This window comes from Diadema antillarum, unplaced genomic scaffold (assembly GCF_040938485.1).
Source record: "Diadema antillarum isolate AM-2024a unplaced genomic scaffold, OU_Dant_1.0 seq00000684_RagTag, whole genome shotgun sequence".
Classification (NCBI taxonomy): Eukaryota; Metazoa; Echinodermata; class Echinoidea; order Diadematoida; family Diadematidae; genus Diadema; species Diadema antillarum.
The window spans coordinates 326,536-341,295 of NW_027271589.1; the positions used below are offsets into that span (position 1 = coordinate 326,536).

The 14,760-nt window shown below is 39.6% G+C and overlaps 1 protein-coding gene across 1 annotated transcript in view; it reads left to right on the forward strand.

The window, feature by feature from the left end:
• Nucleotides 1-14,760, forward strand: part of LOC139737157 (uncharacterized) — a 57,256-nt gene that overhangs the window by 14,426 nt on the left and 28,070 nt on the right. Inside the window, exon 2 of the mRNA XM_071647834.1 lies at nt 11,915-12,049. Within this exon, the coding sequence (XP_071503935.1) occupies nt 11,915-12,049 (135 nt within the window). The remainder of the gene's footprint in view (nt 1-11,914; nt 12,050-14,760) is intronic.

Below are 14,760 nucleotides of genomic sequence, written 5' to 3' on the forward strand. Positions count from 1 at the left end.
CCTGTTTTATGCAGTTTTGATTTTCGTGGGTTTGCAAATGTGGGCTAGTACCTTTAAGACCTTTCAGAGAAACAAAATGATTGTCAGGTATACAATGACCCTAGACTTCGTACGTTTTTCGTAAGAAAGCCTTAAGTTATTCTTTCGTCAGACTTACGGCTATCTTACGATTTCTTTTTGTCGCAAGATGGTCTTACGTGCAACTCACGGCACTCTCAAGTCATTCATAAGAAGATGATATCTTTTTGGTATGTTTTGTAGGGTTGTTAAAAAGACGCTGCCGTGACCTGTCGAAAATTATGTAACAGTTGAAAGTTTTATACTTCAAGATGGCAGTAGTGCCAAGGAGACTACAACTGCAGCTGCAGCTGCAAGTAGCTTTTCCGCTCTATCACTCCTTCCTCCTCATCTCCCTCCTTTCTATTCTTCCCCTTCCCCCTTTTCCCTTTGCTTGCCTTCCCTTTTGGTCCCATGTTTAACAGAGGTGCTTTCTGGTCGAACACCGAGAACAGATTGAGGATTTGAACTTCTCGTGTTTGGCTTTATAGTCCCTAAACTCAACAGTTGCACAAAATTGTATACCTACGCCTTACGAGTCCCTTACGAACGCCTTGCAAACTCGAAGAGTTGATGTTAGTAAGAATGGCGTTCGAATCTCCCTTCGTAAAGCATTCTTACGAAAGACGTAAGAGCCCTCTATAAACGACTTACAATCATCGTAAGAATTTAAGGCTTCTAGAATTGTCTCTCAAACCTACAAATTCTGGCGTTGTTCTTACCATGTTCGCACGACGTTCGTACGGACGCCTTACGAAGAGAGGGTTTCGTACGAAGTTAAAAAAAAATATTGGACAAGACCATTGACCAGGCTACGAACTACGAACGCTGGTTTCGTATGGCCTTCTCAAGAAGATCTTACGAAATTGTCTAAATCGTTCGTACAGCGTTTGTAGCAGTTCTAAATGGTATTTGTGATCAGGCCATAAGAAAAGAGGCTTTAACGTTTAGGGTCCAGTCAAGTACGTAACTTCACCACGCTGTGCTGATATAAATCTCCATGGCTATACCACTGTGAAGAGAATTTATTATTAGACTAAACTGAAAGTTTGCACCTCATTCTATCCGTGACCGATACTATAACTTCCAACTCAATAGCATCGTCTTTGCAGAAGACATTAGAGGTGAAAGTAAAGAGTGTTTGAAGGGTTTCATTGCTCCGAATTCTTAAGCCTGATAAGAATGCCTACGTCAGAAAGAAATAAGTTTTTCTGAAAAAAAAAACGTAAAAAAGAACGTTTCCATTCGTTTTGTCAATGATCCCAAACTTTTGCCTGCGACCATAGGGGCCTATTACACTTTCCACAGTAAGGAAACATAAAATTGGTGATACTAGTGAAAAATGCAGCATCCTTTAAGTTTAAACACACGTTCTTCTTTACTAGTATTCCCATCTGTAGCGATTTTCTCTGTCTTTGCTGGGTAGTCTCTAGGTTCATGCTTTTTACGTTTCCGTTGTTGTGACATCCCGACATCAGGCTCGATATGACGGTGGGTTCACGCGGGTAGTGATCTGGGTAGGCGGACCTTACACTTAAACAATGACCTCTCTCCACCTGATATTCGCAATGCGTCCGGATCATTCTTCCGCAGCGGTTGTATAATAGCGAGCTTTAGATCTGTGACGCGACGCGAACGCTAAGACGACGCATCTTCCCGGGTTAGACAATGGAAACAGCTGTCTCGCGCATGTGCACAATGTCTTTTCTTAGCCAAATAGCGTCGTCTTAGCATTCGATTTGCTAAAGCTCGCTATTGTTCTGGCGTATCGTCCAGCCGTAATTTCGTAATCAAATGTGATGGACACTCATTTTGTTATGTTTATCTTCGTAAGTATTTTCCCGCTTCATATATGTCGTCATTCTTTAACAATTGTAAATTTCATGTAAGCATTCCTCTTGTATTAACTTCTGCTGGGAATCTCTGAAAATCTCAATTATTGGAAATGCTTCTTTGAAATTTTTTTCTTATCTCACATGTATTTGTTGTAGCCGACAATAAATAAGTATTATTGACGCATTCAGTTCTTGATGTTCATGATTTTACTTGTAAAATGTGGAATATAGAACAGTAAAACCATTGAATAAACAAACAAACAAACCAGGTGTCTTACCCCGGCTTCAAAGTTGCCATGTGGACACAATTATTCTAACAACGTATGAAGTAACTCTGGACATCATGTGCTTTGTGGTTTATATGTACTAAAATACCGACCACTTAAAAAAAAAAAATCTGGGATAAGGCAGGAAACCAACAGGAAACCGATTGATCGGACGCACGAAATTATCACCGCAGGCTTGAGGTGTTTACTGGGATGCGTGAAATTTTGGCTGAGCGCATTAACAGAAGTTTGGTTGGGAAAAATAAAGCCACTGCTCAAACTGATTTCCCTCCTGACAAATAATCTCGCTGGGAGTATCTTTGTAGCTTTACTTGTTAAATACAATACAGACGTATAGGTTGTCATGGGCGACCACTCCAAATGATTTAATTCCTAGAGCAGCTCGCACGTAACTCGGACAGGTTCTTATCGTGACTGTACTATTATTACTTTTCAAGCAGGTGGGGGCTTAGACTTAGCAAAGGAATTAGTCAGTAATGCTGTGATATTCTTCTGGTGCGAGTATTCCCCAATAAACCGAATTAAAAGCGATAGGCGCTTCATAATAGTGCGTAGATTTTGATAATCCCAACGTTAATTATGCATGTGTAATTCCCTTACTTTTATGGCATTCCATCCAAAGAGCGTATTCCGTCTGTCTATTTATAATGATTAAATTTCTTGCGCAATTCGCGTACCGGCATATGCTAGTCAGACTCCTTTCCTTATTAAAGATAAGGGCACCAGGCCACAAAGGTTTTCACGCAGCTCTGGCTTGTTTATAGGTTGTTAAAAGATTGAGACAGAGATTATAGTATACGCGCTTCTGTCGCGGAGTATACTGTAGCGCATGATATACATAATCTTGCTTTTAAATCCACAGAATCGACATGAGCGAAGCGTGCGTTTATAGGGCTTGCTAGCTGTAAAGGCAAACCCAAATACATTTTGAATTTCACGTGCAGAGCTCGCTCTCACAATACGATGTACCAACTCTTATTTTGCAAATTACCCAGCGCACCGTGAGATGTGCAGAGTAAACAAATAAGCATTGTGACATGATGACGAAGTTCAATGCCTCATATAGACAGCGTGGTCACAATCTCCAATATTAAATGCGTTAGTCAAATACCGGTTAGTGATTGGCTAAACACAGTCACGTGATGGAGGCACATTGGTTATGTTCGCCCATGGGCAGAACATTTTTGTAATGTTCTCCCATGGGAAAACATTTTCACGTAACAAATGACAAACGATAGCACACGATTGAACGATCATAGTTTTTCACGCAATCGATAGGATAAATTTGCCTATTCCATACAATGTGAAAAAGCAGATGACCGATTATTGTAATGCGTACGATTTGACTAACCCATAAATATTATGATATAACACAGATGATGACTTTTGTTGTCGGGAACATGTACCAAACGTTCCACCATCAGGGTTTGAAATACTATTTCGGGAGGCTATAAGTCCCTCAATTACATTTCAAACCCTCCGGGTGGAACATTCAGTATTTTCCCTCCCCCGCCAGTCATCATCTATTATATTGTGAAATGGGTACAACACAAATCAAATAATGATTCTATGACTGTCGCTGTTACGTGTCACCGCATGGGTTGAATAGTTCACACACACACACACACACACGCAAACACACACACACACACACACACACACACACACACAAAAATCGTCTGTACCCTTATTCCTTTGCCGATCTCATCGGTCCATTGAGTTGCGGACAAACAGACTTTTGAAAATGTCAGTTCTTGCCTAGCACTGTGTCATAGTTAGGTGATCCGAGAATCCTCTCGGATCACCTTCTGTATCTGTACTGATTCTTTGTTCTTCTTCTTCTTCTTCTTCTTCTTCTTTATTTCTCCGCAAAAGTTGTGTAGAGACTAGCTCAGAAAGTGCATTGCCTATGAATGTCAAACTTATACCATATGTGTATCATGTCCCAAAGACGACATGTCAAGTAAAATCGTAGTGATCAGTCGACCGTGACGTCACTATGACGTCATTATATGAAAACACATTTTCAATCATATCTCATTAATGGAGTGGAATTTCTCAATGAAATTTACGTCACATAAATTTCAATTCAAGGGAATTCTACCCATATTTTCAGAATTCCTCGCATCGTAAAGACGTGCGCGTACGCGCGCGTTGAAATATTTGTATGCTCCAATCAAGCTCAAATTTTTTTTGCATACGTTTCAGACCATTTGGAGCATTTTTTGAAAAATTGAAAAAATTGGACGGACGCGTACGCGCGCGCACATATACGCACGTACAGCTCATATGCAACAGAAATTTCCCGATTTTTTACATTTATCGGATGTCTGAAAAGTCAAGGAATATTTCTAGCAAGTTTCAAGTCAATCCGACTCAATATGACGTCATACGGGACTGTCAAAGTTGAAATTCCGCGCGCGCGTCAATGGCGATATACAGTACAACAATGCCCCAAAACCGCCAATTTTAAATCCGATTTTACTCGTCAGGATGGACGGTGACCCCCAATTTTCTTTACATATTCTGAAAGCTGATGAGTTGTACATGTCAGTTTATGGGTTGGCGATACTGAAAAAGTGATTCAAAGATATCAAATTTCTTAATAAAGTAAAAAAAGTAAATTTTCAAAATGACGTCATCAATTTTCAAGTTTACTTGGGCGTATCTCACTTATCCTTTGCCAATTTTCACCCAGATTTCAGTATGTTGTAGCTTATTAAATGTTCTTTCATTAATATAATTACAACATTTTGATTGGATGGCGGCATCACCTCGTAAAAATGGATTAAATGTAATCTTGTCAAATTTGACCAGTTTACGTGTTATCTCTATGGGAGAGCAGTTTTTCTGGCAGTGAAAATTGACATGACTATCTTTTTCGAGCATTAGCTCACTTATGCTTCGGTGAATTTTTCCCAGATTTTAGTATGTTGTAGCTGAGACTTTGGGCTATCGTTAATGTGCCCTCCATTTTTTCATACGAGGCCGGCATCACGTCGAAAAACTTGGTTGAAAATGGCACGTGGCTTCGATGCAGCGTCATTTTGCTTAATACACAGGGCCTATGGAGCATGAAATAGGTCATTGCATAGCGCATCCGACTCGTAATCCTAAGGTCCCTGGTTCGAGCCTCACCCTTGCCAATATTTTTTTTTTCAAACTCTTTTTTTCTTCTTTTTCTTTATTTAGTCTTAATCTCCCTTCCTATTTTTATCTTTTTCTGATTTTTTAATGCTTCTCCTTCAAATTTCTATAAAATAACATAATTTTTTCTTTATTTTTCTTTCTTTCTACTACATTCTGTGCAATAGATGAAGAACAACAATGGTTATCAATCCCATATTTTGCACATGTTTAGTTCATGTCACCTACATTATTTCATAAAATAACAACTTCTTGATCAGACACCATCTTGGGTATGTAAATTAGGGTCAAAGGTCATAAATGTTTCATCCTGTATCTTGGTGAATACATGTCCTATCTTTCCAATATTTTGCACACACAAAGATCACGTTACCAGGATCATTTCACAAAATAACCATTTCTTTCTCAGATGCCATCTTGGCTGTGCAAAGTGGGGTCAATGGTCAAATATACTTTATTCTGTATCTTCGTTATAGTGTATACGGAATATGGTACCAAAGATGGCAAACCCGACTCCCTTTTTTTTAAATGAGAATCCAAACATCACACGGCCAATGTCCATAACCACAGATGAACCTTTACGGTCATGCCTATTGGGATCAGGACTCAAATCATTGACTTTCGAAGAGATCGGATCACCTAATTTGTCAGTGTTGACAAATTCCGAGTCTAGTTCCAATATGTTGTTGCTTCAAGTGCAGCTTTCAAGTTATTGTAAACAGTATTGTCATTTGCCACTTTGGTTGAGATTTGAGGGAGCATCAACATGGACCAATTCTGTGCCCGTAGTCGAGAGAGCATAGTGCATGACTTGAGTTTTTAGTTATAAATGATCTGCACAATTGGGCATACTGAATTGTGGAAATACCGTTGATGGTGGAATGCGGAAACCTATCCCGCAACTTCTGTTGCAGACCGCACAGTTATGATTTTGAATGCCCTTTCTTTTTACGTCATGGATCTTACGTCAAATTGGTCTTTGCTGTAAGCAACAGCAACAACAATAAACAGTCAAACAAAACGCTCCAGGTGTTTTAGTGTGTGAGTGTGTGTGTTGTGTGTGTGTGGGTGTGTGTGTGCGTGATTGTCTGTGTGTGTCTGTTGTGTGCCCTGCTAACCAATGACGTCTAAAATTAACTTGGATGAGGCGCTATACATCACCGAATCCTTGCAGACTTTAAAGGAGAACTCCGGGTGATTCTCAGATTTTTACATTTGTACAAATATAAATTAGTTATACTGAGGACAGAGTTTCAGAATTTGTGATAATTGGGAAGAAGAATAAGAATATTTTCAAAAAATAGAACAAATTGCAATGAACAGGGATGATGACATGGCAGAGTCACCATAAGAATGCATGAGTTGGGGCTCAAGGAAGCAGAACAAAAGAAGAAGGCATGCATAGATTATAGACAGGTGAACTCGCAAGCAAGCGGTAGTGTTATGGAATATTACACTGCTATCATTTCTGAAATATGTGAACCTTCTATGTCATCATCCTTGTTCAGTGTAATTTGTTTAAGGTTTTTCAAAGTATTGTTTCTCTGCTCTAGAACCACAATAAATTCCACCAATCTATACAGGGAGTTGTCGATATAATTTGTACTACATGATGTGAAATTATGAAAATCGTCTTGAATGTCCCTTTAATTCACTTGAAATGGATCAGTGTATGTAGCCACGCGTTTACAGCCAGTCAGAAGGCTTTTTAAAAGCTACATGTCGATGTAGCAGCAAATTGTGCAAACTGGACTGAAACTGCTAAAATGCTGGATGTGAGCGTAAAGTGAGTCGACCATTTTATTCTCATAATATTCGAATTTCATGCGTAACAGCGATTGCTTCCGACAACTGGAAAGTTACTTCAACCTTGCCAGAGAACTCACACATGCAAACTATTATACAGGTCTCCAATATGAATGTAGGAAGAACAATATTGTTCTATAAAATGGACTGTGTAGACACGCACAATTTGTTACCTTGTATAACATGCACGAGATAAGAATTACTGTCAATGATTTATGTGGGATTGCGCAAGATAGCTACTTGCATTAAATTTGCAGATTATTATGCATCGTCAATTTTCAATGCACTACAGTGACTGTATGTTGATAACAACCACCAAAGCCCCACGCCAGCAATTATAGTCAGCAGGACGGATTGAGGCCCACAGAATCGGGAGTATAGGGCTATCGGATTCTGTGCTGCAGAGAAAATAGCTTATGTAATATTCAATCGTGTTTTTCCAGCAACCATAGTGATGACACCGTCTAAATTCTTTATGGAAGTAATAATTCGCAGTGGTATGTGCACTGTGATTTATACGGCACAAGCCTCCTAGCCGGAAGAATTTGAATTCGCATCTTGTCGAGGCGAACATGTATTGGACAAAATGTTTTTGCCAACATCCCCCTCCCCCCCCCCCCAAAAAAAAAAAAAAAAAATCCGTCATGCCCCATGTACGGTGTGTAGTTATCAGAAAAGGCTAGAGCATTAAAGATGACAGGGATCTCTATGTTTTAAGAGAACGAGATGTATTATTATTCTCTCCATTGTTGTCATTATTATCATAATCATTGTTACAACTATTACCTTTATTATGTCATAAGTCCAATTATTGTCATTATAATTATTATTATTATTATCATCATCATCATCATTATCGTCGTTACTTATCATAATTATCATAATTGCAATGAAATTATTTTCATTGCAATGTTTATCATCTCTGGTGCTACAATAATCAACACAGAGGTAATGATTTGATTATTGTGATGGAAAAGATCTGAGATTGTATAGTACGAATAGGAGCTTTACCTGAGACATGAACATAACCCATCGTATGCTGATGGATGCCAAATTCGGTAGAAGTACATTTAGATAGCTTGGGGCGAGGGGTAATTAAAGCAGCTTTTAAGCACTAAAAATATTTGTATCTTTTAAACAATCTTGATGAATCCATTTAATGACCTCCTAAAAGACCCCAACGAGACTATAATATTCTTTCTTGTTTTTTTCTTTCGTCAGAGTATTAAGTGCCTCTTAGGTTTTGAAACAGGTAGTATCAAGAAGCGTACTCGTGACAAGTGTCATTTTCGTGCCCTTATTTGACCGAATGAATACATAAATGTTTCGATAAAAAAAGACCCAAATATGTCACGTTAGCTGTATAAGTATAGTCACAATTTCTGTACATGATATATAAAATGATAATGTCGCATTTGTGCTTGATCCCCCACAAGCAATGACAAGAAAGTTTCCTAGTATAAAGTTCGTTTAGATGAGTGCACCCAAGGATTCATATATGTCAGAGTTGTGATGGTGTGTTTTTTTATATACATCTACCTCCGTCTTTCTTTGTATCACTGTTTTCAACGAAGTTACAGCCTTTAACAGAGGAAATATCTAAAAGTTTACGCTCAGCTTTACCGTTGTATTGAGAGTTTGACACTTATTTTCACTATTTGAGTCTCATTTTGTTTACAGACGTCTCGGGTATAGAAACACAACAACAATCGAATGAGAATGAGAGCAACGAACTGACTATGTAAAGTTGTTCCTTCATCTGTCCTTTGCAATTAAAAAGTGCTTTATTGAAAGCTGTTCAAGTTCGTTTTGAATCAAATGGAATGATTCCGGTCATACAAAATTCTGTCTTGCCAAAAGATTCATAGTAAGGGCTTGATTTCTATATCAGTGCCAACTCGATATTTCGCACTTGAAACATTTCTCTGCCATTTTACTCCAAATTCGGCCACACCATACTGCTTTATATTTCATAAATGAATGTGTCAATATTGACGTTTTAAACCTCTCTGATCGCAAAAAGAATAATATATAGGCCTAGCTGTCATGTCACAGCCCCAGTTGTCGTACAACGCCAAAATCACCTTGGTCACACCGGTCAAAAAAGTGCTTTATTGAATGATTCCAGTGATACTAACTTCTGTCTTGCAAAAAGAGTTAGAGTAATGTCACTGCCAACTCGATATTTTGAATGAAAGTATTTTACTTTAAATCAATCGACATCTGACACGGTCACCCGATGCATTTTCTCCCCTTTTTACTCAGAATTCAGCCACACGATTCTGCTTATACAATATTATAGAAATTAGTCAACGTTGACTTTTAAAACCTCTCCGCTCGCAAAAGAAAATAGTCGTCGTGTCACAATCACAGAGTTGTCATTTACAGCCCCAAGTCGCACTGGAAATGATCTTTTAATGCTTTTCTGGTATGGCGTGTTTATATGCACGTTCTTTACAAACTTACATGACGCGTATTAATATCCTTGATCGAGATACGTGCTCGGTCAGCACTCAATGACCGTAGCAACGCGGTGCTCCTATCCATCAGAGTTCGTTATGAATTTTTTCTCCTCCATGTGGAACTCTGTAAACTCTCAGTTTGGCCATGTACGTTCTTCCAATATCTTCATATGCTTTTTGACACTCATCGATTTGAGCCCACAAAATAAACAGCATGAATAACTAAATTATATTGCTATGATAATCGCAAATAAGGAAGAATCATTTTAAGTGTTTTCATATCATATCGTTATGCCCTTCAGCAAATGTGGGGATTAAGCTGGTAATTCATGTATTGACATAAAATCCCCACTCGATCTTCAAATATGCCGTCTGTTCAATTTACAATATCTCTTAGAAATTATATAAGAAATGATACCAAAATATTATTACGTGGATTGAGTGAATGCAGGAATATCAGTAGAACGCATCAGTGAAGTTTGAGGAAAATAGAATAATCCGTTCAAAAGTTATAAGTTTTTGTATTTTCGATCCCATCACCACCCGATGAGAAGATTGCGAAGTTCTTGCAGTCACCGCATGAATACACTCTTGAGAAAAATATAAAGAGAATTCAACAAAACTTAATTCTTCAATCAAGTCAGTAACGTAATGAAAGAGCGATTAACTTACTCCTTTAAGAAAACAGGAAGAATGATGTTACTCATAACATGATTATGATATATGAGTAACAAGCAGAGGTAATTTGAAAGAGAGAGAGAGAGAGAGAGAGAGAGAGAGAAACGAAAGTGGAATTTTCTTACATTTTCTTTACATCAAGCCCTTTGAAAAATTTTGTTTTTTCTACCAAAGCATGGTAGCAACATTTGGTAAATGTACGGCAAAATGTAATAGCCTTGCGATTTACAATCTGGCACACTTAGGTACATACAACATACAACACAAACACACACACACACACACACACACACACACACAAACAAGCACACTTATACGCAAATACGCACACAAACACCGACAGACCGAAGATGGAAGGTTTCATTTTAGAAAAAAAAAAAATAATTTCACAATCAAACAGTTTGATAAATCGCAGTTTGATTATTAGAGAGATGATTGCTCATTATGTCAGTTCCGTGTTCTTTGATTTTTTTTTTTTATGTCTGAAAATTGTCTTGATGAGGTTTTCACTTTCATTGTGTTTGCACTGTTTCTGAGTCTTTGACGTTTGCCCTTGTGGTATAATAGTTGCGTCTTTTCGAATAAAGAGGCGGGATTGATTACCGGTATGCATGTGACCACCAAGACTCTAACTGTTGACTCTAACTGTTGACAAAGTGGCTCTGGGGAATTTTAAGAGAGTACGATTTTTCAAATTTGTTGACATCTCGTAGCATAGGCGCTCCAGGACCAACGAAAGAGAGACGAGGGTACCGCAGCGTCGTGTTTTGACGGGGTCATGATTGACTGGCAGCCTGTTTGATGGCTTACATATAGTTGACATTATATCCTGTAACCGCTTAATGTTTGCTGTTATGTGCGTGCGGGAAAGTCGATGTACAATGTCAATCCTATACATGAAAACAGCTTTCATTGCTGTAGATTCCTTCAGAAATCTTTGAAACAAGCAGGAAACGGTCATCTAATATATTTAGGTATAGATGATGCGAAACTGATGTAAAATGATGCGAACTGGTGTCGTCATAGACGTTTTTGTCGGTCCATGAATACTTGATAACGGACCGAAGGAAACTTTTAATGGTATGCAGAAATCACAATCGTTAATGACAATCGCAATGAATAATAATATTATGAAGACTTTTTTTGATCACTGAACAGTGACTCCACAGAAAAATGACCTTGCCACCTTCACTTGTTGCTGGTTCTAACTGCTACATGCACGTGCAGTCCACATCTGAATTAAAAAACAAAAAAACATGAAGACAGAAGTGAAATACGTAGCATTGTCTTGCAGTGGTAACCACCGTGTGCAATAAGTACTCTGGAGAAGAAATATTATTTTAATCCACGTTTCAAGCACCCATTCTTATGTATGAAACGGAAACTGTTATTCAAACAGACTGTATACACTAGACTAGAATTCATGAAATTTTGGATTACAGGTAACATTGCGATCGCCCTGAAATCAAACGAAACAATGAATAGCCCTAACCCCCCCCCCCCAAAAAAAAAAAAATAATAATAAAAATAAATAATAAATAAATAAATAAAAAATAAATAAAAAAATAAAAAATAAAAATAAATAAATAAATAAACAAATATGTTCCTCATTGATCATTACCCATTCATTTCTTCCTTACAGCTGACGTAATGCAGATGACGTCAACAATCCCGGAGCGCGCCGCTACATGCACCTCTAGCGACCTTTCATATGGACCAAACGATCTGTGTGATGGTACCCGTACCTGCCCGCATGGAGATGACGAATTCCTATGCGGTGAGTTAAGCTCCATTTGATATAGTTTCAACTAATGAAGAGCGAAAGTGCCCTAATCGAAGGGCAGAACTGTAAAGAGCCCTGCTAGACTGATGTAATCAACACTGGCGGATCCAGAGGGGGTGCACCAGGCGCGCGCCCCCTCTTTATTTTTGTTAAAACATAATGAATAAAAAGAAAAAAATGTGGGGGGGGGGATGGGTTTGCGCCCCCTTTAATTTTGTTAAGGCGCCTCTCCTTTCTGGCGAAATTCCTGGGTCTGCCCCTGATCAATTACCACGGATCCTGCTATGATAACGCCATCATCGCTCCATACTCCACTCTAACGTTATGTCAAGGATATTATCACCATCTCATTCGTGAGGCGAACTTTGCTTGTTATTGACCTGCTGATTTTGAATCATTAATTAATCTGATATTAGTCTGCATTTTACGGGGGGAAATCACTGCAGAAAAGATTTATTGTGTATGATAAGATATTGAACTTTGATACGGGAACTATCTTCAGTCCTTTGTCATCTGACAAAATGCAAAGTTACAAATTGAGGTGTAAGTATCATATGAACGTTATTCGGAAATTTCTCGTTACAGAACATGACAGATAGCCACAGATATTTACTTATCCAATCATGGAAACATGTCATATTTACATTTTGAATAGAAAATTTAGTCTATGATGGAATCTCTGTCGATGTAAATGGAAAACTCTGATGCTGAAATACCCCTGCATCAGCAACCAAGAATTGTACCTTCCTCGCCACTGATCCCTATAAGCACAGCGAATTAATTCTCTCCATGCTTCATTTGAAACTGGTCTCCATAATCACATAACATACGATTGACAAGGGATAATATGGGAAGCAGGGGCGTCACCAGCTTTTTTCAAGGGGGGGTGCGTTTTGACACTAAATGTTTACGAGATTTTTTGGACAGACATTTGAAATATAGGAAGCTCTCAATCCCATAACTTTTACTGTTTTTTGAGGGAAAAACAAGCGGGGAAAGGGCACCGGCGCGCCGGTAGCTAGGATTTCATCTTTGGGGGGGGGGGGGGGGGGGGGGGGGGGGTAGTATGCGAGCGAGCGGAACGAGCGAGCTTGAAAATTTTGACATTTTACAGTCCAAAAACTGCCGTTTGTATCCATATTTTTTTGCGTTGTAAATTAAGGGGGGGGGGGCGCACCGGGTGCAACTGCTGGCAATTACTGGCAGCAACATCAGGTGAATGGCATAATAATTAAATGCGAGCGAGCAAAGAGAGCGAGCTTGGAAATTTTGACATTTTACAGTCCAAAAACTGCCATTTGGAGCCATATCTTTTCGCTTTGGAAATAAAGGAGGGGTGGGGGCGCAACGGGCGCAACTGCCAGTAATTACTGGCAGCAACATCAGGAGAATTGCATAACAATTAAATGCGAGCGAGCGAGCGAGCGAGCTTGAAAATTTTGACATTTTACATCAGTCCCCAAACTGCCGTTTGTAGCCATATTTTTTTGCTTTGGAAATTAAGGGGGGGGGGGCGCACCGGGCCCAACTGCTGGCAATTACTGGCAGCAACATCAGGTGAATGGCATAACGATTAAATGCGAGCGAGCGGAGAGAGCTAGCTTGAAAATTTTGACATTTTACAGTCCCAAAACTGCCATTTGGAGCCATATTTTTTCGCTTTGAAAATAAAGGAGGTGGGGGGGGGGCACCGGGCGCAACTGCCGGCAATTACTGGCAGCAACATCAGGAAAATTGCGTAACAATTAAATGCGAGCAAGCGAGCTTGAAAATTTTGACATTTTACAGTAAAAAACAAACAAACTGCCGTTTGTAGCTATATTTCTTCGCTTTAGAATTTAAGGGGGCGCATCGGGCGCAACTGCTGGCAAATACTGGCAGCAATATCAGGAGAGCATAATGATTACATTCGAGCGAGCGGAACGAGCGAGCTTGAAAATATTACATTTTACAGTCCAAAACTGCCGTTCTTTTCTTAGCCATATTTTTTCGCTTTGGAAATTAAGGGGGGGGGGGGGCACCGGGCGGAACTGCTGACAATTACTGGCAGCAACATCAGGTGAATTGTATAACGATTAAATGCGAGCGAGCGAAGAGAGCGAGCTTGAAAATTTTACATTTTACAGTCCCCAAACTGCCGTTCTTAGCCATATTTTTTCGCTTTGGAAATTAAGGGGGGGGGGGCGCACCGGGCGCAACTGTAGGCAATTACTGGCAGCAACATCAGAAGAATTGCATAAAGATTGAATGCGAGCGAACGGAGCGAGCGAGCTTGAAAATTTTGACATTTTGCAGTCCCCAAATTGCCGTTTGTAGCTATATTTTCTTGCTTTGGAATTTAAAGGGGGGGGGGGGTGGCGCACCAGGCGCAACTGCTGGCAATTACTGGCAGCAACTTCATGAGAATGGCATTACGACTAAATGCGAGCGAGAGGAGCGAGCGAGCTTGAAAATTTTGACATTTTACTGTCCAAAAACTGCTATTTGAAGCTATATTATTTTGGGTTTTTTTTCCGCTGTGGAAATTAAAGGGGGGGGGGGGGGACGCCCGGTGCGCCCGGTGCGCCCGGTGCGCCCCTCTCCCTGGATCCGCCACTGGTAGTCAAGGGTGTGGGTTTATGTTCATGACTGGGGGAGGTATGACCAGCGAGGTGACGTCGAAGTGACCAAGCAGATTTTGGACCAAGCGGGGAAAGGATGTCCAA